The sequence below is a fragment of the Panthera uncia genome (genome assembly GCF_023721935.1).
Source record: "Panthera uncia isolate 11264 chromosome A1 unlocalized genomic scaffold, Puncia_PCG_1.0 HiC_scaffold_17, whole genome shotgun sequence".
Lineage (NCBI taxonomy): Eukaryota > Metazoa > Chordata > Mammalia > Carnivora > Felidae > Panthera > Panthera uncia.
In genome coordinates this window covers 6048648-6072827 of record NW_026057577.1, presented here as the reverse complement: position 1 = coordinate 6072827, position 24180 = coordinate 6048648, and the positions used below count along the sequence as shown (strand labels likewise).

The window sequence follows — 24180 nt, the reverse complement described above, 5'->3', positions numbered from 1 at the left end:
GAAATTGGGGATGGAAGGAGTCTAGAATCCCTCCTACCTCCCCCAGAGAATAGACATTTATTACCCAGCTCTACCCTTTTGCCTAACCCGCCTCCCCAAAAAGCTTCCAAATCCCTTAGCTAAAATTTGCATCAGAAAATGGAATACGGGACAGACAGGAGTCTTGCCCAAATATCCCAGCCTGGGAACTGACAAGAAAGGTGAAGAGTAGGGGCAAGGAAAGGGAAGTTAAGTAATAGAGTTAAATCTCCCCTCAACTCCTACTCAAAACCCTGGGTGGATAGAGGGAAGGAAAACCAGGCAGCTGTTCTCATCAGGGACCCATGCAGACCTGTTGGACAGACATTGCAGGTGAGAGAAGGCAGAGCTGCGGGCCAGGAAGGTTCTTTAGGCTCCTAGAGGGAGAAGCGGGCCTGGGGTCAAAGGGGAGTGGGAAGCAACCAACAGTGGAAGGAGCCTTTGAGCCCCCAAACTTATGGGACACCCTCCACCACCACCCGCCCCTCAAGTGCTGACCAGAGGGGCCCCTGCGGGTGGCAGGCTAATCAAGGGCATAGCTTGATACGAGTACCCTTGGAGAGCACTCGAAAGAAAGGGAAGACACGCTCGCCCAGGAAAGCAGCTGAGAAGGTATGCACGTGGGCTAGAGTCTCCGCATTGTAGAAGCCTAGGCGCCCAGCCTCATAGTCCAGGTACACGCCAAAGCGCCGTGGTTTCTCACTTGGGCTCAGCAGTGTCTGCTCCGTTGAGCTCTGTGCCTGGTAGCGTTTGCCATTGGTGCCCACACACCACACTTCGCGCTGGAGCAGGGGCTGTTGGGGTAGGTGGAGCCGGCGGCGGCGATGGTGATGGCGTGAGGAGCTGGCATCCCCACTGCCCAAAGAGGATCCCCCAGAGCCCACCTTCTCCTTATGATGGGTCGATTCACGGGCAGCGCCCACCGCCCAACCCCGCCGCCCTCCCACCTCTACCTCCCAGTAGTGCCGCCCAGAGCGGAAGCCTTGGGCCCCCAATACGCAGCAGTCGGCTGAGAAGCGCTTGGAATGGTCAGCAACCTCCTGCCGCCGCTCTGCCAGGCGGACCCCCCGGCGGTCAGGGGAGAGCATCAGGGCCGGGTGAGCCGTGTCAGGGTCCAGCGTCAGGTCCACTTGGGGAGGGGGAGGACAAATACGCCAAGGCTGGAACAACTGTTCCCCATCAGTAGCCAACTCCAAGATTCAGCCTTTCCTGCTGCCCTCCCCGCCTACCTTCCAGCTGTCCTCACCCCTCCCCATCCTAGAGACCAGACTTTAGTTCCTATGAGCTCCACCTCTTCCCCGACTCTTGTTTCCAGGACCCTGGACAGGTCTTCCCTCTGGCCCTGGCTCTTGCTATCCACCCTCCACTCCCACCATCAACACCTACCTGGTCTAGGTCAAAAACTACTCTTAGCTTGAAGCCCCAAGCGGCCTACCTGTATCCTGCTCCACCTTAGCCCCATTCTTCCCCCCACCAGGCCCAACCTCCTCCTCAGAACCCAATCTCAGGTCTGTGAAGGGAAAGGAAAAGGAAGGTCGTACAGGTGACCTCCCTACCTCGGGCAGCCTGACAGAACATCCGGCTCATTTTCCTCACGATGGCATCTGTCAAGAAGTCATGGCTATGGGGCTGACACGGGTCAGGGGACCAGACCTCTGGGGGTTGCAGCTGTACCTCTTCACACCTAGAGGAAGGGGACCGGGCAGGGGGTGGGACCATGATATTCCCAGAGGGAAGAGCAGAAGCTGAGGGGAAGGAGAGGAGGGTCCAGGAGGCAGAAACTCGGGTCCTGGGGAAGGAAGGAAAGGAGCGGGATATCCAAGAGAGGTAGGGATGGGGAACCAGATGCCACTGGGTCACAAAGGATAAAGGGTGGCAACACACCTATTGAAAGTCTCCTTGATGTCCTGGGAATAACAGAAACAAAAAGAGGGAGAGGGAAAAAGAGACAAAGAGAGAGTCAGCTGCACACAGACAGCTCCTTTCTCTCAATCTGATTCCAGCCAGAGAAAGGACTGAACTTGAACAGGGAGTAAGAAAAAGCAACCCTCAAGACCCTCAGTAAGTGTGTATCCATCTCAATCATCCCTATGCCCTAGCACACTTCTCTCATCCTGCTGTGAGACCAATAATAGAATTTTCAACCCCAGTAAAAGAATTTTTACAACATGACTTAGGCATCTTTCTCAGGATGTCTCTGTCAAAAATTCTTTCCTTGACTCTACTTTAAAACCCTCTTTATACAATTGAATTTCTTTCTTTTCACTGGGTATAATCACACACACACCACATTTGGCATTAACCCTGTCCCCAGCCTCAAAAAACCTTTTGGTCTTAGGTTAAATTATCATGGGTCCTCCCAATGAGAAGAGAGGGAGCTCTGAACAGATGTTTGGTAAGCACTGCCTAACAGAGCAAATACAGGGTGCTGGGGGGAAGGCAGGGGGAGACAGGGAAGGGGGCACTGCTCACCTGGAGCAGCCGCAGGCCCCCCTGCTGGCTCCGCTCCTGGGCCTCCGCCAGCAGGCGGCTCAGCTGGGCAGCCTGCTCCGCCAGGCGGCTGGCCGCTGCTCCTGCACGCCCTAGCTGGGCTTCGTGCATCTCTCGGAGGCGCCGCTCCAACCCTGCCTGCTCTTCAGCCAGAAACCGTGTCAGCCGCCCGAACTCCGAGGCCACAGCTGCCAGCTCTGACTTCATCTGGCTCTGGGATGATGCAAAGGGGATGGTGGATACCACCTCAACACACAGAAACATAAACTTCCAATTTTGCAACTGCTGCCCCTCAATCCAAGGTAATGGAGCTCTGCATCCCAAATGGAAAGGGGCCCCTGTCCCTTCCACCACCTCCCAGCCTTACCAGGCACCACTCCCACACTCCAAAGCACACTGGTCTGAAACTCACTAACTTCTGCCTGCAACTTATCTCCACCCTGGCTATCTAACTTGATTCATTCTTCAGATCTAAATTTTAAAATATTCCCTGAGAGAAGCCTTCTCTCCCTGCTAGATCTAAATCAGGACTACCCCCATAAATACCATCGTATCTCCCATAAATATCATTCATTATATATCCTCACAGCATTAATATTAATTTGAAATGTTGTTTACATTGAAGTATCTTTTAACATCCTTTTCCACCACTGCATAAGTTGTTTGTCACAGGATCCTCAGACCTCAGAACAGCACCAGTACTTAGTAAAAGTTTTTTGCAATGAATAAATTAAAAATTCAGGAATCAAGATATCAAGTTAGGGTCTTGACTATACTACTAATGACTTTGGAAAAGTCACCGAATCCTTCTAGATCAGGAGTCTAGCAAACTTTTTCTGTAAACGGCCAAATGTTATTTTACACTTTAAAAGCCAAAAAGCAAAATCACGGATATCATTGTGTAGATTGTAGTCTATATATCATCAGAGAAAACTTCTGCCTAATCTCACCCCATTTGCCTGGACTGGGCAATCCCAGATAGTGGGCATGCTTTCCATGCAGGTATCATCAACTAGAGACATTCTTGGGACAAAGAGGGACAGGCCAGAGTGAGGAAGGAAGTTCTGACTGGCTAAGTCGGTGAAGGAAAGTCAGCTTCACTCTCTGTCCCAGTGATACGCAGACCCTGACATCTTCTCTCTGCATCCCAGAACCCCAGAAGTCTCAATCTGAGCATTTGGCTAAGAGGACCCCCTGGCTCCCAGACACACTCAGTGTGCGGCAATTGCCAGCAGCAGAGTCCCTAATGTGTAGGTGGCAAAAAAATAAGTACAAGACTTCGGAAGTGGCAAGACCCACCCACTGGCCAGGGAAAAGATGAGGAAAGAGGTCAGACAAGAAGGCTGTCCTGTCTTGGTCTCCAAAGCTCAGTGCCAGGCCATTCCAGTTTCTGCTGACCTTACAAACACACGTACAGAGTTGGGGGTGGGGAGGGTGGTATTAGGGAAAAAATATCTAAAAATACTCCTTGGGGAGGGGTGATCAATCAAGAAAAACAGCTGAGAAACACTGGACTAGAGAAGACCAGGTCTCTGTAACATTCTATCCTCCATTAAACACCATGCCCTCCCCTTCCCATTCATGCTCAGGGTTGCTCTACCTACCACCTACCATCTGTCCTGGGACCTGGGGCTTCTCTGATGGCTGTTATGTAGATTTTGCCTTGCCCACTTCTGCCCTCTGTGCTATCCAGCCTGGTGGGCACAGGCCTTGAAGTGAGGTGTCTGGGGTGGTAAGCCTGTTCTTCAGGCTTGGGCCACGGACCCAACCTCTCTATACTAGATCTGTTTCCACTCCATTCTGGAACCTAGAATAAATGTGCCCCCTGACCCTTTAAGGCCCCTCTCTCTTCAAAACCCTGGGAATGTCTCTACCTCTCTCCCAGGTCCCTCTTCAGGGAATCTTGTCACCACTTCTGAGAGTAGACAACCCATGTTCCCTGCCCTGATCTCAGAGCCAGTAAGCCCTATCAAGGACATTCACCCACCTTCAGTTCTGTCACACGCCTCTCCTCCTTGGCCTTCATCTTCTGCACAGCCTCTAGATGCTTCCTCAGTGGTTCCACATGCCCCTGCAGTTTGGCCTGAGGGAATGAGAAAAGGAAGGTTAGAAGCCTGGGATAGGAGAGGCACCTGCTTTCAGTGCCCACTTCCCCCATCCTCCCTGCATTGGACTGGGGCTCAAAGCCTGACCCCCATCACAGGTATCAGATGAGCATCATACTCTCTTCCTCCCCTCTCTTCTCTTCAGATGATGACAAAGGCCTCCAACCCTCTGCCTGCACTCATGTATAGAAGAACACACCGCTGAGTGTGTTCTCTATAGGTAGGATCCTGGTGACCATAGAGCTCCATACCCAGAGTCGGGGTGAACCTGGCTTGAGCCCCTCACCACACAAGGTCCTTCCATATGAAATGTTCCAGCCCTCATAAGCAATCTTCCTCATAATTTTCATCTCTAAATATTTCTCTGATGATTTTGTGCCTGTGCTAAAAATCTTTCAGTGGTTCTCAATCACCTGCAAAATATGAGGTTCCTTCATTGCCTCTACATTTCTAGACTCCTCTACTACACTTACCCCTTCTGACATAGACTCTTAGTTTTAGCCACATAAAACTGTCTTTTCCCGAATGTAATTCCATTATCTTCATACATGCTCTTCCCTCTTTCTGGGATTTCCTTTCTCCACCTGGCCCAAGGCATTCTTCCTTTAAAATACCAGCTACCTGGGGTGCCTGGTGGCTCAGTCGGTTAAGCGGCCGACTTCAGCTCAGGTCATGATCTCGTGGTCCATGAGTTCGAGCCCCGCGTTGGGCTCTGTGCTGACAGCTCAGAGCCTGGAGCCTGTTTCAGATTCTGTGTCTCCCTCTCTCTGACCCACCCCTGTTCATGCTCTCTGTCTCAAAAATAAATAAACGTTAAAAAAAAAAAGAAATTTTAAATACCAGCTACCTGACCATGGTCCTCCCTGCCCCCAACTTCCTCTGTCATCCCAAGGAACATGAATACAACCTTTACAATACTTCCTAGACACTGTAATGGTTTTTAAATATGTCTCTGCCAGGACACAATGGCTCCTTGTGGGGCAGGGGCCCCACTTTACTTATTTTAATTTCTATGCCTCTTTGTCCATCTGCTTTCTCTCTCACTCAGTTACTAAATGGAAAACAAGGGGTGCCTGGGTGGCTTCGTCAGTTAAGAGACAGACTCGGTTTTGGTTCAGGTCATGATTTCAGTTTGTGGGTTCAAGCCTTGAGTAGAGCACTGGGCCTGCTTGGGATTTTCTCTCTCCCCCTCCCTCTGTCCCACCCTCACACGAGCTCTCTCTCAAAATAAATAAACTTAAAAAAAATTATTACTGGGGCGCCTGGGTGGCTCCGTTGGTTGAATGTCCACTTCAGCTCAGGTCATGATCTCACCGCTCATCAGTTCGATGCTGTGCTGACAGCTCAGAGCCTGGAGCCCGCTTCAGATTCTGTGTCTCCCTCTCTCTCCTCCTCCCCTAGCTCACACTCTCTCTCTCTCTCTCAAAAATAAACATTAAAAAAATTTTTTTTAATTATTATTAAATAAATATAAATGGAAAACAAAACCTCTCTTTTCCTAAAATTTTAACCTTCACAGCAAATATGCATTTGAGGTCTATGTTCCAATCTCTTATAACGGTATCTTTTTCTTTTTTTTTTTTTTTTAATGTTCATTTATTTATTTTGTGAGAGCAAGGGGAGGGATAGAGAGAGAGGGAGAAAGAGAATCCCAAGCAGGCTCCCTGCCCCCAGACGTGGGGCTCTATCTCAGAAACAGTGAGATCATGACCTGAGCTGAAATCAAGACTCAGAGGCTTAACCGACTGAACCGCCCAGGTGCCCCCAGAATCTTTTTCTTTAAAGGGCTGTTAGAGACCAGAAATAGGTCCAACCTGTTTTCTTTCCTTTTTTTTTTATGTCTCCTACTACTTCTGCCTTTTTCTTTGAGAGGTAATACAGAGCAGAAGAGCTCAAGCTCAGACTCCAATCTAAACCTAAATGTAGCCAGGTGACCTGAGGCAAGCAACACTTCCAATTTCCTCATCTTACATGGGAATTGGGAATAACAGAATGCATGTTATGGACAGTATGCTTCACACAGTAGCACATAGTAAAGATCAATAAATGTTATCTTGTATTCTCTACCTATGTCTAAACTGCCAATGACAACCTGATAATGACCCTTGAACTAAAGAGGTTACTGACCCAGAGAAGAGTACAAAAGGCAGTGGTTGTTGCACAAGATGAGTGGTTCTAGAAAAAATTACATTAATAATATTACAATCAACCCCTGACATGAAAGTAGCATAAACTACAAAAAATTTTGTCTTTTGATATTACCTTCTATTTTTCTCCAATCCTGTTCAGAATTTATGATGCTTAAATTTCCCATTTAATAATTTTCATAAATCATTGACAAATTCATGAGCACAAGTCCAAACAGAGTACTATTTTAAGAGAAATTTTCAAGAACTTTCACTTTTTTAGGAGATTTATTTATACATCATCCATATTATTACCCACTCAATAAAAAATATTTCTATAAAACAACACTGTTCCAAACTAGTGCTAGTTAGTGTACAGATTTGAAAAGAATAAACTACGTACCTATAAAATAGCCTGTAAATTAAAAAAGGAATCACTCAAATTAGTTCCAAATAATAAAATCCATGTATTTACATTTGCTGATCAGTTAATGGCAGATTATTTGCATCTATGTGGCCTCCTCAAATTGCAGAGCCCTACTAGGCTGGCATACAACAGACATGGCTAACACAAATTCACAAATAAAAATCCAGTTTCAGAAGCCCTTCAGAAGAGCCCTGTAGAAGGAGGGTGGAGAACAAGTGGAATGTCCACACAGAGCCTAAACAGGTGATATTACCAATGCAGTGATTCCAATGCTAGGCTGGGCTTTCTTAAAGACACTCTCCCTGTCTCTGACTCAGAATCTCTAGTGGTAGGGCCCACTGTACTTTTGAAAACTCCCCTAGTAATTGGGAATATCGCTGTGTGGAAGACAGTTTCTTGTCATGAGACGATCTAAGTTTGTCTTAGCTGTACCACTCATAGCTGAGAAGCTCTAGACTCGTTACTCTAAAACTGGGGTAATGCACAGACCACACAGGAGCTACCCTCTCTTCCTTCTGGTCCCACTGTTTCAAACCCTTCCCAGCCTTCACTAAGTAGTGCTATTTGTGCTGGCTGTCTCACAGACCAATCTCCTTTACCTGTATCCCAAAAGAGTAAAAGCCAGAAGTAGGGTGCAAAGTATTAACCAAACTAGAATCAGACTCCAAGAAGTCACATGTCAGTAAAGTCAAACTAATGACAGACATCTAAATGGTGGTGACACTGTTAACAGTATGCAGGGGCACAGGGGCAGGTCATAACCAAGTCCATCACTTACTAGTAGCTATGTGGCCCTGTGTATATTACTTAAGTCTATTCCTAATCTGTAAAACAGGGACAGAAACCATATCAAACTCACAGGGTTGTTTGAAGTTTTAAATGAGATAGTCCATGAAAAGTGCTTAGTACAGTGCCTGGTGTACATAGTAAGTTAAGTGTTCAGTAAATATTAACTTTTAACCCTGGAAAAATTAATGCTCCAAGGCTTTTAGAGATGGCTGGGTGAGTGAGTGCAGAGCCTGTTCTTCTGACTTAAAAGCTTCTCCCTTTTATCTGCATTCTCAGGTAAGGTAAGAACTTCTAGTCAGTACATCCGACTGATGCAGATTTAACAAAAGTCCTCAAGGACAGAACCAAGCCATATCATGGGGTAGGTAGGAAACCCATTAAAAGGCAAGTGCAAAGCATCTGGGTCTGACACTAGTAGTCATTTCTACACTCCTGCTCCTTAGGGCCCTTTCTTGTTGAGGCCTCAAGTCCTTTCCATCTCCAGGGTCCAAGTCAAGGATAGACTGAAAACTTACCCAGAGGAAAATGAGACTGGTGGTAAAGCCTGAGGGACCTGTCACCTGTACTCCTACACTTAGGGACAATGGAAGTGTGAAACAGCAGTGGCTTTCCCCAAGACATGCAGCCCAGTGTACAGGATCCTTCTCACTCCAACCCACCTTGATGCCACTAAGTGCTTAGAAAAGGAGAATCAGTGCATGAAGTTCTGGGGAGTGGGAGGGGACATATTTCCTTTTCCCAGCTTCTTTCCACCCCCACAAAACTCCCATCTTCTACTTCTCTCACCTTGTACTCCTGCACCACCTCCTCCAATGGCACCACGCTGTGCTGTTTGTGGCTCCTGGATTCTCGACACACCACACATATGGCCTCTTCATCCACCTCGCAGAAGAGCTTCAGGGCTTCCTGGTGTTTGGGACAAATGCCCTGCTCGTTCCCACGGCTCCCTCGACCAGGAGTTGGGTGCATCTGTCGAATCACCTGGACCATGTTGGCCAGCTGCAGGTTGGGGCGGAAGCTCCGCCTGGGAAAGCTCTTTCGGCACTGGGGGCAGGTGAAGCACCTCCGGGGGGCTGGAGGCGGGGGCAGTGGGGTGACGGGGTCTAACTCCTCTTCCTCGTCCTCCTCCAGCACTTCCTCCTCGTCCTCCTCATCCTCCCCTCTCAGGTCCTCCTCCATGTCCCCCAAGTAGTAGTCCAAATCTTCCTCCTCGTCCTCCTCCTCCCACACATAGTCCATGTTGTCCCAGTTGGACCCGCCCATGCCACTGGTCCAGAACACACCCTCCTCTTCCTCCTCGACCTCCTCCTCCATGTCGCCCTCATAGTCTTCATCCCTCATGGGGGTGTCCCACCCTCCACCGGCCCCCACAGCCTCCACCTCCTCCTCCTCTCCGTCCTCCTCTTCCTCTTCCCGGTCTAACTCGTCCCTGTCCTCCTCATCTTCCCCTCCCCACAACTGGGTTACACACACTCGGCAGAAGTTGTGCCCGCAGCCGATGGACACGGGGTCCGTGAAGTAATCGAGGCAGATGGCGCACACCGCCTCCTCCTGAAGGGTCTGCACAGGGTTGGGTGTCATGGCAACGGCAGCCATCTTAGTGTCCAGTCAGCCAGTGTAGATGGGCGGTGGGGGGGCGGGGGCGGGGGTCTTCCCTCTCAGACGCCCTGACGACCCGGCCCCACCCCCACCCCGCCTCTCCACACCTTGCCTCAATCGCAGACACAGAAAGGTCCTCCCGACAACCCCCCCTCCACAAAGTTCCCTACTCCTAGACGACAACCGTGTCTCTGCGAGGGGAGGGGACAGAGCTGAGCGCTACAGCCAAGTCCCTCAGGTGGCCCTGAGTGCAAATCTGTCCCAACGCTCCCTTGGCCTCCTCATAAACCCCCGCCCCTCCTCACTTCCTGGCTCCGCCCCCTCACTTCCGGCCTCCCTCTCAACACTTCCGGTGTCTGCGAGTCACCTAAGCTCGCGAGTTCCCCCCGCGGTAGCGCTACGCCCCCTTCTTTCCTCTCGGGCCCCTGGGCGACAGGAAACGGCGAGGAGACGCTCTAGCAGGCACACGGGAACAGGACGGGAGGGCTACAACGATGGAGGCCCACGTCTCTGTAATACGAAGGAACAGGGAACGCGGACAACTCGGAATGACCGGCCTCCTCCATCCCCCGCCACTGGGGATAAACTTCGGGGAGAGGTTGAGGCTCTTAACGGCCGTCCGCTCTCGGTGCTATGACTGCGTCGGCCCAGCGCCATCCTACTAACCGGACAAGGAGGACAACGCCAGGGACTCCCCACAGCTGATGCCGGAAGCGGAGGGGCGGGTCCCGGTGAGCGCCCTCAAGTACTTCCGGCCCTTCTAGGCCGAGGACTTTGTTGGTTGGGAACTCAGAGTTCCTCAGGGATCCAGAAGGCGACCGGACATCTTCTTCAACCTCCCCACTGTAGTTGGCATTTCCACGCGCATTAGAAACTGCCGTCTGGTCACTGTCGTAGCGTTTAGATGAACTTTTCTAACTGCCCATCAATAAAGGAGTAGTGAAACCGTCACATAAACATTCACACAGTGGAACACTCTTTATCTGTAAAAAGGGAATCCTTCACGATTTACTCTGAAGTGAGAAAAGCAAGGTGCTGAAAAGTGTAGAAAAGGGGGGGGGATTAAAAATGTATTTGATATCTTTGTAGTCCTGTGTTTACTCGTATAAAATAAGTACAATCGTTGCCATCAGAGGGTTTTGTGAAATTAGAGTTAATACAATTTCAAAGCTATGTTGCTTAACATATAGTGAGTTAAGTCATTCAGCACTTTCTGAGTGGGCACCATGCATGCTCCACGTCCAAACTACCTCGAGGTCTGTCTTCGTGGAGTCTCAGTCTAAGAGACTGGATGAGATTCTCAAAAATAAATAAATAAATAAATAAATAAATAAATAAATAAATAAATAAATAAGTAAGTATGTATGTATGTATGTATGTATATATATATAATAATAATAATTGCAATTGGAGCAAAGCCCATTGCTGCTTTCGTACGTAGAGCATCTCTGCCAAATAGATTATTCGGGCGATTGAAATAATACTTGAATTTTTAAAAAGAAAAAAAAAACTGGAGGGGGAGTTACGGGAACGCAATTCATGTACAGAAGTCTCAGTGAGTGCGAAACGCTGCGGAATGCCAAGGCTGAGCACGCAGAACTCACCCTGTTCTCGAGGCGCTTCCCACCTAGTAGGGAAACTCGGAGTGAACGCCTGCTTCCTCGGAGGGGTGGCCTGAAACGCTAAAATCACGAATTCTCGTTGGTGAACAACTGTAGGAAGCCACGCCAAAAGAAGTGTGGATACGAGACCTGAACACAGTTCAGCCGGCAGCTCAGAAAATGCCTGTCACTTACTTGGAAGTCTGGGTTCGCTCAGCCCCTTAATCACCCCAGTGTAGCTTCTAGGTAGTATTAGTCAAGTGTGAGTGGCGTGGGTTTCCGTAGTGTAGTGGTTATCACGTTCGCCTCACACGCGAAAGGTCCCCGGTTCGAAACCGGGCGGAAACAGGACTTCGGTTTTGGTGTTTTTTGTTTTTTGTTTTTTTTAGCCTCCCTTTCATTTAAAGAGTTACCTCCTCGTCCACGCTGCTTCTGCCTCCGTAGGAGAAAGAACTGCCCTCACACAGAGGGAAGGACACGTGTATGTCTATTTCTGTTTCTGGTAGACGCTCAGTGAAGCCGGACCCCAGCAGGACAGAGCTCACAGCACGCCCTCCATAAATTCTCTAATGTAAATTCAGATCTGGCACCTCAACTCTCTTGCTCTTCCCTCTCGGGAACCCGCGCAGCCACTTCTCCCAGGTTCAGGGATGCTAGGCTTCCGATCCTCTGGCTCTAGTCACTAGGACAATCAGGCACACAGTAGGTGCTCCATAATACTTATGCAATTACTTTTTAAAGTGTGTCCTCATCCCTGCATGTAGATTTCAGTCTTCCGAGGTACAATGTAGAGCTTGTGTGTGTGCCCGGCTAGCTCAGTCGGTAGAGCATGAGACTCTTAATCTCAGGGTCGTGGGTTCGAGCCCCACGTTGGGCGCAAGTTCCTTTTGAAGGGAAGAAGACGCAAGGCAGGCATCGAGTTTCCCTCCAGTTCGACAGCGGGTGCTCCTCTGCATCCTTGGCCAAGCAAACGGAAACTGGACGGATGGTTACCAGTAGTCGAATAAAAGAATGCCCCAGCCATAGGCCCTTGCTGGCCAAAAGGGAGTGAATGAGTGCTGGTTGCTAGCGGACAAATGCCCCAGGACATGTTCCTCAGGACACCGTTTTGCTTGCTGAAATTCGTCCATGGTCAACCATATTAGGCGTCTGGTCCAGGGCGAGCTGCGCAGAGAGGGAGGGTTACGGCGTGGCTCCTCTCTGCGAGGAGACCCAAGAGCCTCCAGAGTGGCGACCACCTTACTACGTGACTTAAAAGCTGGCATTCTCGAGCTCTTGCCGCCGCCGGTTTTTTTGTTTGTTTTCGTCAGGAAAGAGGTACTCTTCGTTATCTGAGACCCCCAAATTCTCTTCTTAAGGGTCCATCTTTTGTGAAATGTTGCCCCACACAGAGAGGAATGTAAAAATATCCTTTATTTTGGAACACTCTAACATGAACATCCTCAGTTTACTTGTCTTATCATGAAGTTCTTCCTTAACTTCAACTGAAATTCATTCCGTTACGTTAAATGGTTTTTTTTTTTTTTAGTCCTGCAAATTCAGCCTATTTTCTGTTTTCCGAATGTAGAAGTCTCCCTCACACGCCAGACCATAGGAGAAGTCTTGATCATGTAAAACTGGTTTACTAAACTTGCTAAGCAAAGAATTGAATCTCCTTCGGTCTCAAAGTGTATGGGAATTAGGGAGGGTTTCACATGACACCCTGTAAGGGCAGTCTGGACAGGAATTGATCAAAGTTTGTAAAATAGGTAGATTTGATGGTAAGTCGTAGCTCACTCATGCCTTCCTGGAGAGTTACTTTTACTGTGGTCTTATCTTGGAATTAATGGGTCTAAATAAACTTGTGTCCCAAGGGTTTCAACTTTGACATTTTCTCTTGCACAAATATGGATTCATTTGCAAATTGTGGTTTCACGTTTTTGTTTTGTTTTTTAACAATCTTTACTGGAAAAGGAAAACATTCCTAAAAAAGATCCTGGCTTTTCATTTAAGGGAAGCCCAAGTGGCAGGCTTCTTGGTCCATCTCCCAACAAGCTGGGGCCACACCCTTCCAAGCTTTTTGCTACAATTCCTGCTTCTCTCTCCTCTCCACCCTTTCCACCGCTGCCCCTCCAGCCAGGCCCGGTTTGGAATCCCCTCTGGTAGGCGATCCAGGCTGCTTTTAGAACAAAAGAGTCAAGTGTTCATCAGTTCAGACATTCAGCAAACAGAAGGAACCCTACTAGGATCTTTGGTCTTTTTCCTCCTTGGCTATGGAGGCCATGGGGGCAGTAGGATTCACTCTGATTTACATTCCAGAAGGATTCCTTTAGGAATGATAAGTAAGATGTGTGATGGGAACAAGACTGCATTAGACAGAAGGAACTGGATGGACATAGCCATGGTCTAGAAAGGAAGTGGCTGACCTGGCAGTGGCAAGACAGCAGCCAGAAGGGAGAAGGGTAAAGGAGCTAGGGGCATATGGTTTATACGTGGACAGGAGAGGGAGATCCCAGGTTTCTGCTTTAGATGGTTTAGTAACAGAGATCAGAGACTGAGTGTAAGAGTACTGACAACACTGACCCACTTTTGGCCCTCCATCCTCTTCAAGCCAGGCAATGACTTCCCTCCCACTACGTGTTCCAGTGCCCTGGAGGTTAATGTATGCCTGACCGGAATGCCCCTCATAACATAAAATCTAGGGATTAAGGTCTGGACTGGGAGGAGTATAGCTGTGGAGAATGTGGATGGAGAATGGCCTGGTATGGCCTGGGTGGTCTGTGCTCACCCACTCTCCCTTTCAGTTAAGTTACTCTGAATAAAACTCTGTGAAAGCCATAATGGAGTAGCTTGCTTCCTTTTTTCCATCTTCTCAGTTTAGAGGATGCTTATACTGACTTTCCACCTTCTGACACTGAGGAGTGGGGTGAGAGGTGAGAGAGAAGTAATGAGTTCTGTCTTGAAGAGATTGGGAGATGTCTAAAAGGTTATGTCCAAGACTTGTGGATTTGAAGCTTGGGGAGAGTGGTCATTGCTGGAGCCACTGACATAGGGGTAGAGGCTGGGTCAAACTGTCAATGCCAATGTGACTCTCCAGGGAGATGGCCATCTGTAGATAGATGGACAAGGAGTCAGAATAGGAGTAAAGCTAGCAGCAAAGCTTCCACAGAGGCCAAGGGAGTTAAGATGTGAAAGAAAGGAGGGACAGATTGGTAGAGTCAAATTCCATACATGTTTTAATATGGGAAGGTGGTAAAACATCTATGGATTGGGCCACCAGCAAGCCCCTGGTGACCTTGATCCTAGAGCCAGACTTGGACAAGAAGGCCTCCACCTTGTGCTCTGGTGAAGAAGGGCTTACCAGTTTCAGACAACTCAAGGATCTCGACTCAGTAGGAATCAGCCTCCAATCCAATTCCTGGCTCTGCAGGTCTTCTGGAATCAGCTTAGGCGACCAAAAAAAAAAAAAAGTTTTGCAATATTAAATAATCTATACTGCTCTTACATTTGTATGTATATAGATCTACATATACCTGCATTAAGCCTCATCCCAATTCTGGATGTTCCATGATAGAATTGATTAGTTTTATTTTTATGAAATACTTAAAAGATTTCATTACATTACAAAATTTAAATATTCAGCTTTATTTAAATAACATTGAGTTAAAATTTGATATTTATTAATTTCAATTTCCTCTTTATTTTTAATAGATAATTTTACATAACTTAGAGGAAACAATTATTTTGAAAGCATAAGGTAAAACCAGTTTTATTTTTGGCTTATTTATATTTACATTTTAACGAAATATATTCAAGTCTCGTATTCTTTGAATGCATTTAACATTTCTTTAATCCTTTAAATCTTTAGTCTCAATCCAGCACAAATTGGGTGAGAATTTAAACCCTCCCGCTGTCTCCCTAGAAGAGACAAAATGGAGCCAATTATCTCGTATCAAACATCCGAAGCCACATTTACCCTACTTCTAGAGAGGCCCACTGCTTTCATTGACTACTGTTCTGGGGGGTGTTTTAATTGCAGAATGTGACTGGTTTCAGGACCTACTAAAGGGTTGCGCGCGCTCGGTAGTGAGACAGTACTATTACCCAGGGCCACGGTGGGAAGTGAGAGCCTTTGGTAAACTAGGAAAAAAGGGTTCCAAGAGCTCTGTCTCTCAGGTCCCGTGCAGAGACCGGGGCAGTACGCAGGACTATACGTCTTAGAAGGATTAAGGAAGGGAGACTTTAGCGTGTGTTTCCGTAGTGTAGTGGTTATCACGTTCGCCTAACACGCGAAAGGTCCCCGGTTCGAAACCGGGCGGAAACATTTCGGGTGTAAGCTTTTGATTTAAGCGAATTTGTTTACTTCGGTCATTTGCCCTTGGAATATATGTGCAAATATGTATGGATACATCGTTTTTCATGTACTCTTGTCTTTTCCAATTCATGACCAGTTCACTTCAACCAACACAGTCCAGGTCTCTAAATCCTGGTACAAAGAAGGTGGTCTATGTCTTTAGACATTTCCTTCAAAGAACTTAAAATCCTGTCCGGTTAAAAGACTGAAAAGGGAAGGAATGTCACGCAACCACAAATGAAATATTGAAAAGTGCAAGAAGGAATGAGCTGGAAATGCATGGTGGAAGTCAGGCCAGGGGAAAGTATTCACAGGGAAGATCGTTGCAGCAGTAATGACCACACCACCTACAATGCGTTGTGTTGCTCTTGTCTGGACCTGTTTTAGGTGTCTGCCTCAAAGGAACCTAACAATCCTGCAGGGTACTTAATATTGTTGTTCCCAGTTTGTAGGTGACGCCTCTGAGGACAGACACATCACGTAAGGTGAAGAATCGTGAGGTAGAGGAATAGAAGTCGGAGCTAAAGGATGGAGAAGAGTAAAACAAGGCACGTAGAGAAATTCAAGTAAGCACAGCAGAGGAACCCAACGTTGGTCCTACCTGCGGACCGTTGGTGATTGGCCAGGTGGAACCAAAGGCAATGGCCTCACCATCCACACTATGGACACTACCACGAACAATTCTACACCGACTGGCTTCACTTCCAGCTTGGGGCCTCCCCATCCACCTGTCCTGAGTGGGACCGTCTCCGCTCCTCCAAGTGGCGCCTTCCTCTCGCTCCCCGCGCGCCCCCTGATGCAGACCCACATGGTATCTACCCTGCATTCCTCCCACTGTACAGTGTGTCCTCAGTGATGGAGAGCAGTCAAAAGGACCATCCCTCTCTCCAGAGGTGCCTTGATCAGCCGCCCTCTTCACTGATCCTCACTTGCAGCTCGTCGGCCTCCATCCTGTGAGACGCCTCGTGTGTTGGGAAACAGGCTCTAGAGGTCAAGGGGAAAAGGATTTAGAGAAGCAGTCCAGAGGTGCTCTGGGCCCCCAGTCCAATGTTCCAGGCTTGACAGATGTCCGTAGAGACGCACACTTTGTGGACCTCTGCAGCGCAGTCTGTTTTCACGCCCTGGAAAATAGGGTTCACGCTTTCATAACCGATGGGGCACATTTAAACATTTGACGAGCAACTTCTTTCTCGACACTTCTGTCAAACTGGAAAGCCAAATAAAACATCAAAGTTGTAAATCAAATTGTCTTTAAAGCTTCACACAATGCAGACAAAGCATAACCAAAAATAGCATAAGAAAAAAATCAATTATCTTGCCCATTTCTTTATCATTGCTCTTTCACACTTATTTGTATAACTTCCCAGAACTTACAGATGCATTCACCCAACCAGAAAGGCTAGAGCCCAGCCATGGAACTTAGAGACCCAGAGGAGTGAAGAGTGAAGGATTCTGGATCACACCTGGGAGAAAGCTTCTCCTTCCCCTGCTGCTTGCTTGTTTCCTTGTTTCCTTGTTTCCTTCCTTCCTTCCTTCCTTCCTTCCTTCCTTCCTTCCTTCCTTCCTTCCCTCCCTCCTTCCCTCCTTTCTCTCTTTCTCCCTTTCTTTCCTTTCTTCTTCCTTCCTCTCTGTCTCTCTCTCCCTCTTTCTTTCTTTCTTTTTTCATGTTTTACTGATTTGAGGCAAGTCAGTCAGTACATGCTCCTCACTCCAGGCTCTGCACTGTTAGAGTGTCTCCTGCACGCCCCCCCCCCCCAAACTGACCTTCTTGGTGGCCCCAGAACTCTGAGAGGCCAGCACCATCACTCAGTCACTCTTCACCAGGTGAATTTTGGTTTGTGCCTCAGCTTATCTATGAGCTTTCATTCCTGTTCCTTGTGGAGATAGTAAACAAATTCAAAGCAACACAATTAACACCAAAAACCCAGGTGGGCTGGGCAACAAGCTGTGCAGGAAGCCGTCTGCTTTGAGTCATATTTCTTTGGATTACACTTAGTGCTAACTTGTCATTATGGTTTTAAAAGCTTTCCTAGGCTCATCTTGTTTCAATTAATGCTAATTATTATTCTTTTCTTGATACTTAAATTGTAGCTGCTTGTCAGTGGGAGCCCCTTCACATTGGCCCCTTTATCTGTTCAGCATTGCCCTGACCATTTGAGAGCATCCTTGTTTCCTGGAAACTACTCATGCTTTGGATTCATCTGCAATTTTTTTCCTGCCTTAGGACGGAGGAGAATGTTTAGGGAGCTTCCCCCCCCCCCCTTTTTTTTTTTTTTCAGCGAAGAGTGAAAGAAAAAGGCCAAATCTAGGTGCCAGGACAGTGCATGGAGCTCAAGGTCTCTGGCTCCCCTGCTTCTGAGTACCCCAGGGAAATAGTTTAAAGGACATGAGTTAACACTCAGGGTTATATGTAATTGTCGCTTTGCTAGATCTTTACGTTTTTTCAAATAAGCCCCAATATCATTATTCTACAAAATTATCTACCTAAAATTTTAATCTCTCACTCATAAGTAATTATGTTTCCTTTTGACTTATTTGTTAAAAAAACTTATTAGGAAATTCAAAGTAGAGTTAATGATATTATGAAACCCAAGTACCTATCACCCAGCTTCAACATTTTCCTCTATTCCACAATTCCAGTTTTATCTCTGCCTCCATCACTTCCCACCCCACTGTCTCTATCTCAGAGGATGATAAGGACTGTGAGAAAATGAAGGATATCTGATAGAGTGAGAAGCAAACAGAGATGGGCTACTGAGGGTTGCTGGTGGGATGCTGGATGGGGGGATGGGCTAAACAGTTGAGGGGCATTAAGGAAGACACTTGCTGGAATGAGCACTGGGTGTCATATGTGATAAATCACCAAATTCTATTCCTGAAATCATTATTACACTATATGTTAACTAACTTGGATTTAAATTTAAAAAGAAAAAGAAAAAAAAAGTGACAATAAACTGAGTCAGGAAGATAAAAAGGAGCCAGCCATTCAAAGATCTTGGGAAGAAGCCTCTGGGAGATGGGCAGAGGATTAAAAGTCTCTGAAGTAGGAGTGTGCTTGGTGGGTTCAATGAGTGAAGGAAGACCAGGGACTTGGAGGATAAGGAGCCACAGCTATAACTCCTTGGCTCTGCATTCTGATGACTCCATCCACATCAGCTGCTGTATTTATTTACAAGTGGATAGAAAAAGGTATGGAAGACACTAGATCTGTAGTCTTAGAGGACTCCCAGGCTAATGAGAAATACAGTAGGACCTCAATGTGGAGTTTTTAAGGACAGATGAATAAACACATAGCTTCATTCAGAAGCTTGCAAATAGACAACACACCCGGGGTTTCTAAATGCTGTGAGTTGGTGGTTGAAGCAAGGAGACGGCAGCAGCAACCAAGGTTCAGGTACTGGCTCTACACTGCACCTGTGACCTAATCAGTGCCTCCCTCTCCTCCACACTCAATGAGGGTTCAGATAGGTACATCTACAACTGTCACCTGAAACGTCTAAGAGAAACTATCACCAACGGCTGAGATGTTTGGGATGATGCCTTTCGATAACCATAATTCATGAAGGCACTAGTGAAGTAATGAGTGCAAGGACCTAGTGATTTTCCTGTTCCAAAATTTGCTAGCTTTATAAGAAAAACAGCAATACTTATAAGTTGAATTTAAAACCTTGAGAAAATCTAGGCTTTAACATTGACAACTGTAATACATTGAATATTAATCACAGAACAAGTATGTATTCTTTTCCATATTCTAAAGCCTCCCTAGTCCTTAGACATTAAACATCTCAAATGACAGCAGTTGCCAAAAATACCCAGTGATTTTAATCCAGTTGGTCCTGACACAGAATGGAGGAGAGGTCATTCTGGGTCATCTATTTGGTCACTCTTCCTCTGGCATGCAGTCCTCCAGAATTAGGTTGCTCTGATTGACATTTTGTCTTCCTACTTACCCCAAATTCACATTCCCCAGGACACCAGTATGTGACTGAAACCTGCCTTTTATTTAGGGGATTTTGTACCCATAACAAATGTGATATAATATAAACAGCATTGAAATAACAGGGGGGTATTTGTTGGTCGTTGAGCCATTTCTCCTGATCCTACACAGACCCTAGGAGAATGACTTTGTCAAGCTAGTAAAAGGAAACCACTGACTGTTAAAGAAACAGCTGACACTGGAGTATTTTTAGACTAGTTAGAAAATAGCCATAAATACTTTAAACCTGGAGATAATTTTCTGTTTCAAATGAGGTTTTAGATAAAAATATTCAAGTCTATGGTGAATTAATACTTTATATATAAATTATGTATAATTATTATTGTAGACCACAAGTTCATGCATGATCTAATAAATAATATTTTTAAATTTATTTTTGGGAGAGAGAGAGAGAGAGAGAAAGCATGAGCAGAGGAAGGGCGAAGAGAGTGGGAGACGCAGAATCTGAAGCAGGCTCCAGGCTCTGAGCTGTCAGCACAGAACCCAAGGCAGGGCCTGAACCCATAAACTGTGAGCTCATGACCTCAGCTGAAGTTGGAAGCTTAACCCATTGAGCCACCCAGGCACCCTCATGATCTAATAATTTATACATGCCCCATGTGATATCAAGACCAAATAGAAAATCACATACAAATTTAATTTCTTATGTTTGGTTGGTTTCTTCCTGTCCAAGGGAGAAAATTTGCAGAGTAAGAAATAAACGAGTTTGCCTCTCCAAAGATGTCGTGGCTCTGCAAATGAAGGAAACATAATAGCCTTCACAGAACCAGGCCTAAAAAAGAAAAAAAATAATGTTGTCCTATAGAATTGGATTAGAAGCCATAAATAGATTGACACTGTGATCTTCAGAATCTTTTGCTTGAGTATGCTCCTCTGAGAAGCAAAAGGAGGGTCCCTCTTCCTGTCAGGCCATGCCCTGTAGGCCCTGCAATGGGTATCATCTTATCTAGGACAGGCAGTGAGGGACCCTGGCAATTTTAAGGGGGGTGGAGTCATGTTAGATTTGTTAAAGCAGTCCATTGCCACCAAAGTAGTGGAGAAACAGGCAATCTGATTCATGGCTGGTAGGAAGGAATATCAGCCTGTAAGATCCACAGTTCAGTGATTTGTCTACATCTATAAAATTACAATCACATTTAAGCTTTGACCTAGCAATCTCACTTCTAGGAATTTGCCCCACAGATATGAGTGCAAAAGTGCAAAATAACAACAATATCCTTATTAACTGCAGAATTGATTATAATAATAAGAGGTTGGAAACAACATAAATGTCCATCAGTAGGTGATTTGTTAAATAAACTGTGATTCATCTACAGGGGAATATGATGCAGCTGAAAAAAAAAAAGATTTAGAAAGTTTCCGATGTCTTGAGATGGAAAGATCCCCAAATGTAAGAGTTGTAATTAACTTTTTGTATAAAATAGAGGAAAATAGAAATATATTTGCATCAAAAATATGTAACTGTGGAAGAATATATACAAAGAAATAAAAGTTGTTACCTAAGGAGAGAAGATGACAGTTTTCACTGAATATTTTTATATATGGTTCAATTTTTGAACAGTACAGTTTGTAACCTACTCAAAAGATATTTAAAAACTTATTTTGTGGAATTCTGTGGAAAATGGTATAGTGATTCTTCAAAACTATTAAAAATAGAAATACTTGGGGCACCTAGGTGGCGCAGTCGGTTAAGCGTCCGACTTCAGCCAGGTCACGATCTCACGGTCCGTGAGTTCGGGCCCCGCGTCGGGCTCTGGGCTGATGGCTCGGAGCCTGGAGCCTGTTTCCGATTCTGTGTCTCCCTCTCTCTGTCCCTCCCCCGTTCATGCTCTGTCTCTCTCTGTCCCAAAAATAAAATAAACGTTGAAAAAAAAAATAGAAATACCATATGTTATAATACTGGAGTTAAAATTAAAAAGAAAAAAATAAACACCATATGGTAAGCAATTTCACTTCTAGGTATATCCCCAACAGAAGTGAAAGCAGGAACTCAAACAGGTATTTGCACACCGTTGCTAATAGCTTCATTATTCACAAGAGCCAAAAAATGGAAGGAAACTAACCAAGTGTTTGTAGACAGATGAACAGTTAAAAATAATGTAACATATGATAGAATATTAGCTTTAAAAAGAAAAAAATTTTGATACACACAGATGAACCCTGAAGACACTGTGCTAAGTGAAATAAGCCAGTCACAAAAGAACAAATATATGTATAAGGCCCCTAGAGTAGTCATAGAGATAGTGGAATGGTGGTTGCCAGGGGCTGGAGGAAGGAGAGAATGGAGAGAATGGAGATAGTATTTCCTGGATAGAGTTGCAGTTGGGGAAGACGAGAAAGTTTGGAGATGGATACTACACTTGATCTTCGCCAAAAGGCCGAGAAGCGATTGGAGATGGATAGATGGTGATTGCACAACAGTGTGAATGTGTGAAAAGCTACAGAACTGTACATGTAAAAACTATTGAAATGGTAAATTTTATTTTGCATATTTTAACTATTTTAAAAACTAATAATTTACATATACTTATATAAAATTCACTTTGCTAGCGGTAAAGCATAAATTAATCCATGAACAAAGGTATAGCTACAAAAAAAGGCCAATTGACTGCCGCACACAGGAAATTTCCAGAATGAGGTTTTTGTTGTCCCAGAACACAAGAGGTAGAGAACCAGTTGTCATTAATTGAAATACAAGAAAAGGAGACACATGCGCGCCCAACGTGGGGCTCGAACCCACGACCCTGAGATTAAGAGTCTCATGCTCTACCGACTGAGCTAGCCGGGCGGCTAGAGAGAGCGTCTCAACAATTCTTACTTCAAGGTAATATTCAGGCTGTTTGTGGCTCCAAATTTAAAGGTCGGTTTAGTTGTAATCTAATCAGATGGTTCCTTAGCCCGGGGAACGTAAAGCCTCTAGATCATGCCTGACTGCCCCTCCCACCTAGGTCTGGTTTCTGTTTACTCTGGTCTGCCCGCGACCTAAACTTTTTCCATTCCCGGAAAGCGCACGGGGCGAAGGACGGCAAACGCATTCTTTCTATAGCGCTGGCATGCTCACTCTGATACTTTAATCTGGAGTTCAGAGGTGGTATCTGGGAATTCGAGTAGGTGGGTCCCACGGTCGCCCCCTCCAACCTGTGCAAACTCCAAGATAGGAAGTTTGTCCCCCAGGCTTTGCAAACACGCCTAGTTTCAAAACTTAATGAAAAAGAGGGTTTCACGCAAACCCGCGCTGGAGATGCCGGGGATCGAACCCGGGGCCTCATACATGCAAAGCATGCGCTCTACCACTGAGCTACATCCCCACCTGGCCTAGCGACTCTCTACATGCTCTCTTGACTGTATATTAGCACAGAGAGCGGCTGCGCAAATGGCGGAGCGAGATAACCCAGATGCTGCAAAGCGGGTACCGTAACGCTTGGAGCTGTGTTTCCGAGTCCTCCACTGTCCCCACTGAGGGGACGTTCGCTGGAAGAACAGAGCCAGAATAAACACCTGAAGGCAGGGGGGAAGTCATTGGGCACAATGCCCCAAATGAACTGTGATCCGAAAAAGTGAAGTAAGGAAGACTGTGTGCAGACTGCTACGTTTGTTAAACAAAAAGAAAGGGAGTGTAGTAATTCAGAATTGCAAAGTTGATCGCTTGGGATGGGGAGGAGACTCGAGCGTAGACAGTGGACACACTTTTCGCTGTGAACTGCTGTGTATATCTGAATTTTGAACAATGTTAAATCAGTTCATTCCAAGAAAACTTTATCGATCGCTTACTATGTGCCAAGAACTGCTCTAGAAATCTGGGGGTCCAGCCGCGAACAAAACTGACACAGTCATCCCCTTCAATAGCTCAAATTCCAGAGGAGGGAGTAGAGTGTTAGAAAATAGAGCCCGCGTTGAAGGTTAAAGTGCGGCAAGGTGCGATTTTAAACAGTGTGGTGGGGGCAGGCTTCGCTGAGAGGTTTTTTTTTGTTGCGGGGGGGGGGGGGGGACAGAGAGAGAGACAGAGCATGAACGGGGGAGGGGCAGAGAGAGAGGGAGACACAGAATCGGAAACAGGCTCCAGGCTCCGAGCCATCAGCCCGGAGCCTGACGCGGGGTTCGAACTCACGGACCGCGAGATCGTGACCTGGCTGAAGTCGGACGCTTAACCGACTGCGCAACCCAGGCGCCCCGGTGAGAGGTTATTTGAAACAAGGCTTGAAAGAGGTGAGAAGTAAGCCATGCAAGTATGGGAAAAGAGAAGTCCAAGTAATGGTAAAAGCCAGTTCAAAGGCCCTGAGATAGGATCTTGCTGGCATGGTGCAGGAATAGCAAGGAGGTCCATATGGAAAGAGAGGAGTCAACAGAGGAGAGTGACAAGAGATGCGGATAGAGAGGCTGGGTGCAGGGTATGGGGTCAAAGAATGGATAAGGCCTTTGGAGGACTGTAAAGACTTTGACTTTGAGAAGTGGGAGCCAATGGAGGGTTTGAGCAGAGGAGAACTTAACATTAATCTGACTTAACATTTTAACAGGACTGTTCTCACAGCTGGGTGGAGAAGACAAGGTAGAACAATGTGACAGAAGGGGAGAGAATTGTGATCATCAGATCATTGGAAATGGTGCAGTGGAGGACGTGAGAGAGGGAGGACACACTGAGGAACTGAGGGTGGAGTGTGGGCAATGTATTCCTCTATGGGAGTCATAGAGGACTCC

The 24180-nt window shown here is 46.4% G+C and overlaps 1 protein-coding gene and 5 non-coding genes across 10 annotated transcripts; 3 read left to right on the top strand and 3 right to left on the bottom strand.

Annotated features, from left to right (window-relative positions):
- Positions 1-281: 281 nt before the first annotated feature.
- On the bottom strand, positions 282-10484 carry TRIM41 (tripartite motif containing 41). 5 transcript variants are annotated; one of them, XM_049648350.1, is made up of 7 exons: positions 8742-10484; positions 6741-6788; positions 4496-4591; positions 2491-2754; positions 1903-1925; positions 1575-1702; positions 282-1147 (listed from the first exon to the last, which is right to left on the bottom strand). In XM_049648350.1, the coding sequence occupies exons 1-7, from the start codon at positions 9549-9551 to the stop codon at positions 546-548; spliced, it is 1971 nt and encodes a 656-aa protein (XP_049504307.1). In that variant the 5' UTR covers positions 9552-10484; the 3' UTR covers positions 282-545. The 5 variants fall into 5 exon arrangements, with proteins under 5 accessions (XP_049504307.1, XP_049504308.1, XP_049504309.1 ...); XM_049648351.1 differs by having other exon boundaries at positions 2491-2721; XM_049648352.1 differs by lacking the exon at positions 6741-6788.
- Positions 10485-11430: 946 nt separating this feature from the next.
- Positions 11431-11503, top strand: TRNAV-CAC (transfer RNA valine (anticodon CAC)). Its single transcript has one exon. It is a non-coding gene; the product is annotated as a tRNA-Val (tRNA).
- A 456-nt stretch (positions 11504-11959) lies between these two features.
- TRNAK-CUU (transfer RNA lysine (anticodon CUU)) lies at positions 11960-12032 on the top strand. Its single transcript has one exon. It is a non-coding gene; the product is annotated as a tRNA-Lys (tRNA).
- Positions 12033-15385: 3353 nt separating this feature from the next.
- Positions 15386-15458, top strand: TRNAV-AAC (transfer RNA valine (anticodon AAC)). Its single transcript has one exon. It is a non-coding gene; the product is annotated as a tRNA-Val (tRNA).
- Positions 15459-22200: 6742 nt separating this feature from the next.
- Positions 22201-22273, bottom strand: TRNAK-CUU (transfer RNA lysine (anticodon CUU)). Its single transcript has one exon. It is a non-coding gene; the product is annotated as a tRNA-Lys (tRNA).
- A 448-nt stretch (positions 22274-22721) lies between these two features.
- TRNAA-UGC (transfer RNA alanine (anticodon UGC)) lies at positions 22722-22793 on the bottom strand. The gene has a single exon. It is a non-coding gene; the product is annotated as a tRNA-Ala (tRNA).
- Positions 22794-24180: the final 1387 nt, after the last annotated feature.

Bases quoted from the DNA above. Each gene is read 5' to 3' on its own strand.
- TRIM41 (XM_049648350.1), bottom strand. From the start codon at position 9,551: ATGGCTGCCGTTGCCATGACACCCAACCCTGTGCAGACCCTTCAGGAG. The intron at 6,789-8,741 runs GTGAGAGAAGTA...AATTTTTTCTAG, and splicing joins AGGTGGTGCAGGAGTACAAG to AACCACTCATCTTGTGCAAC. The intron at 4,592-6,740 runs GTCAGTAACCTC...TCATTCCCTCAG, and splicing joins CCTTTTGTACTCTTCTCTGG to GCCAAACTGCAGGGGCATGT.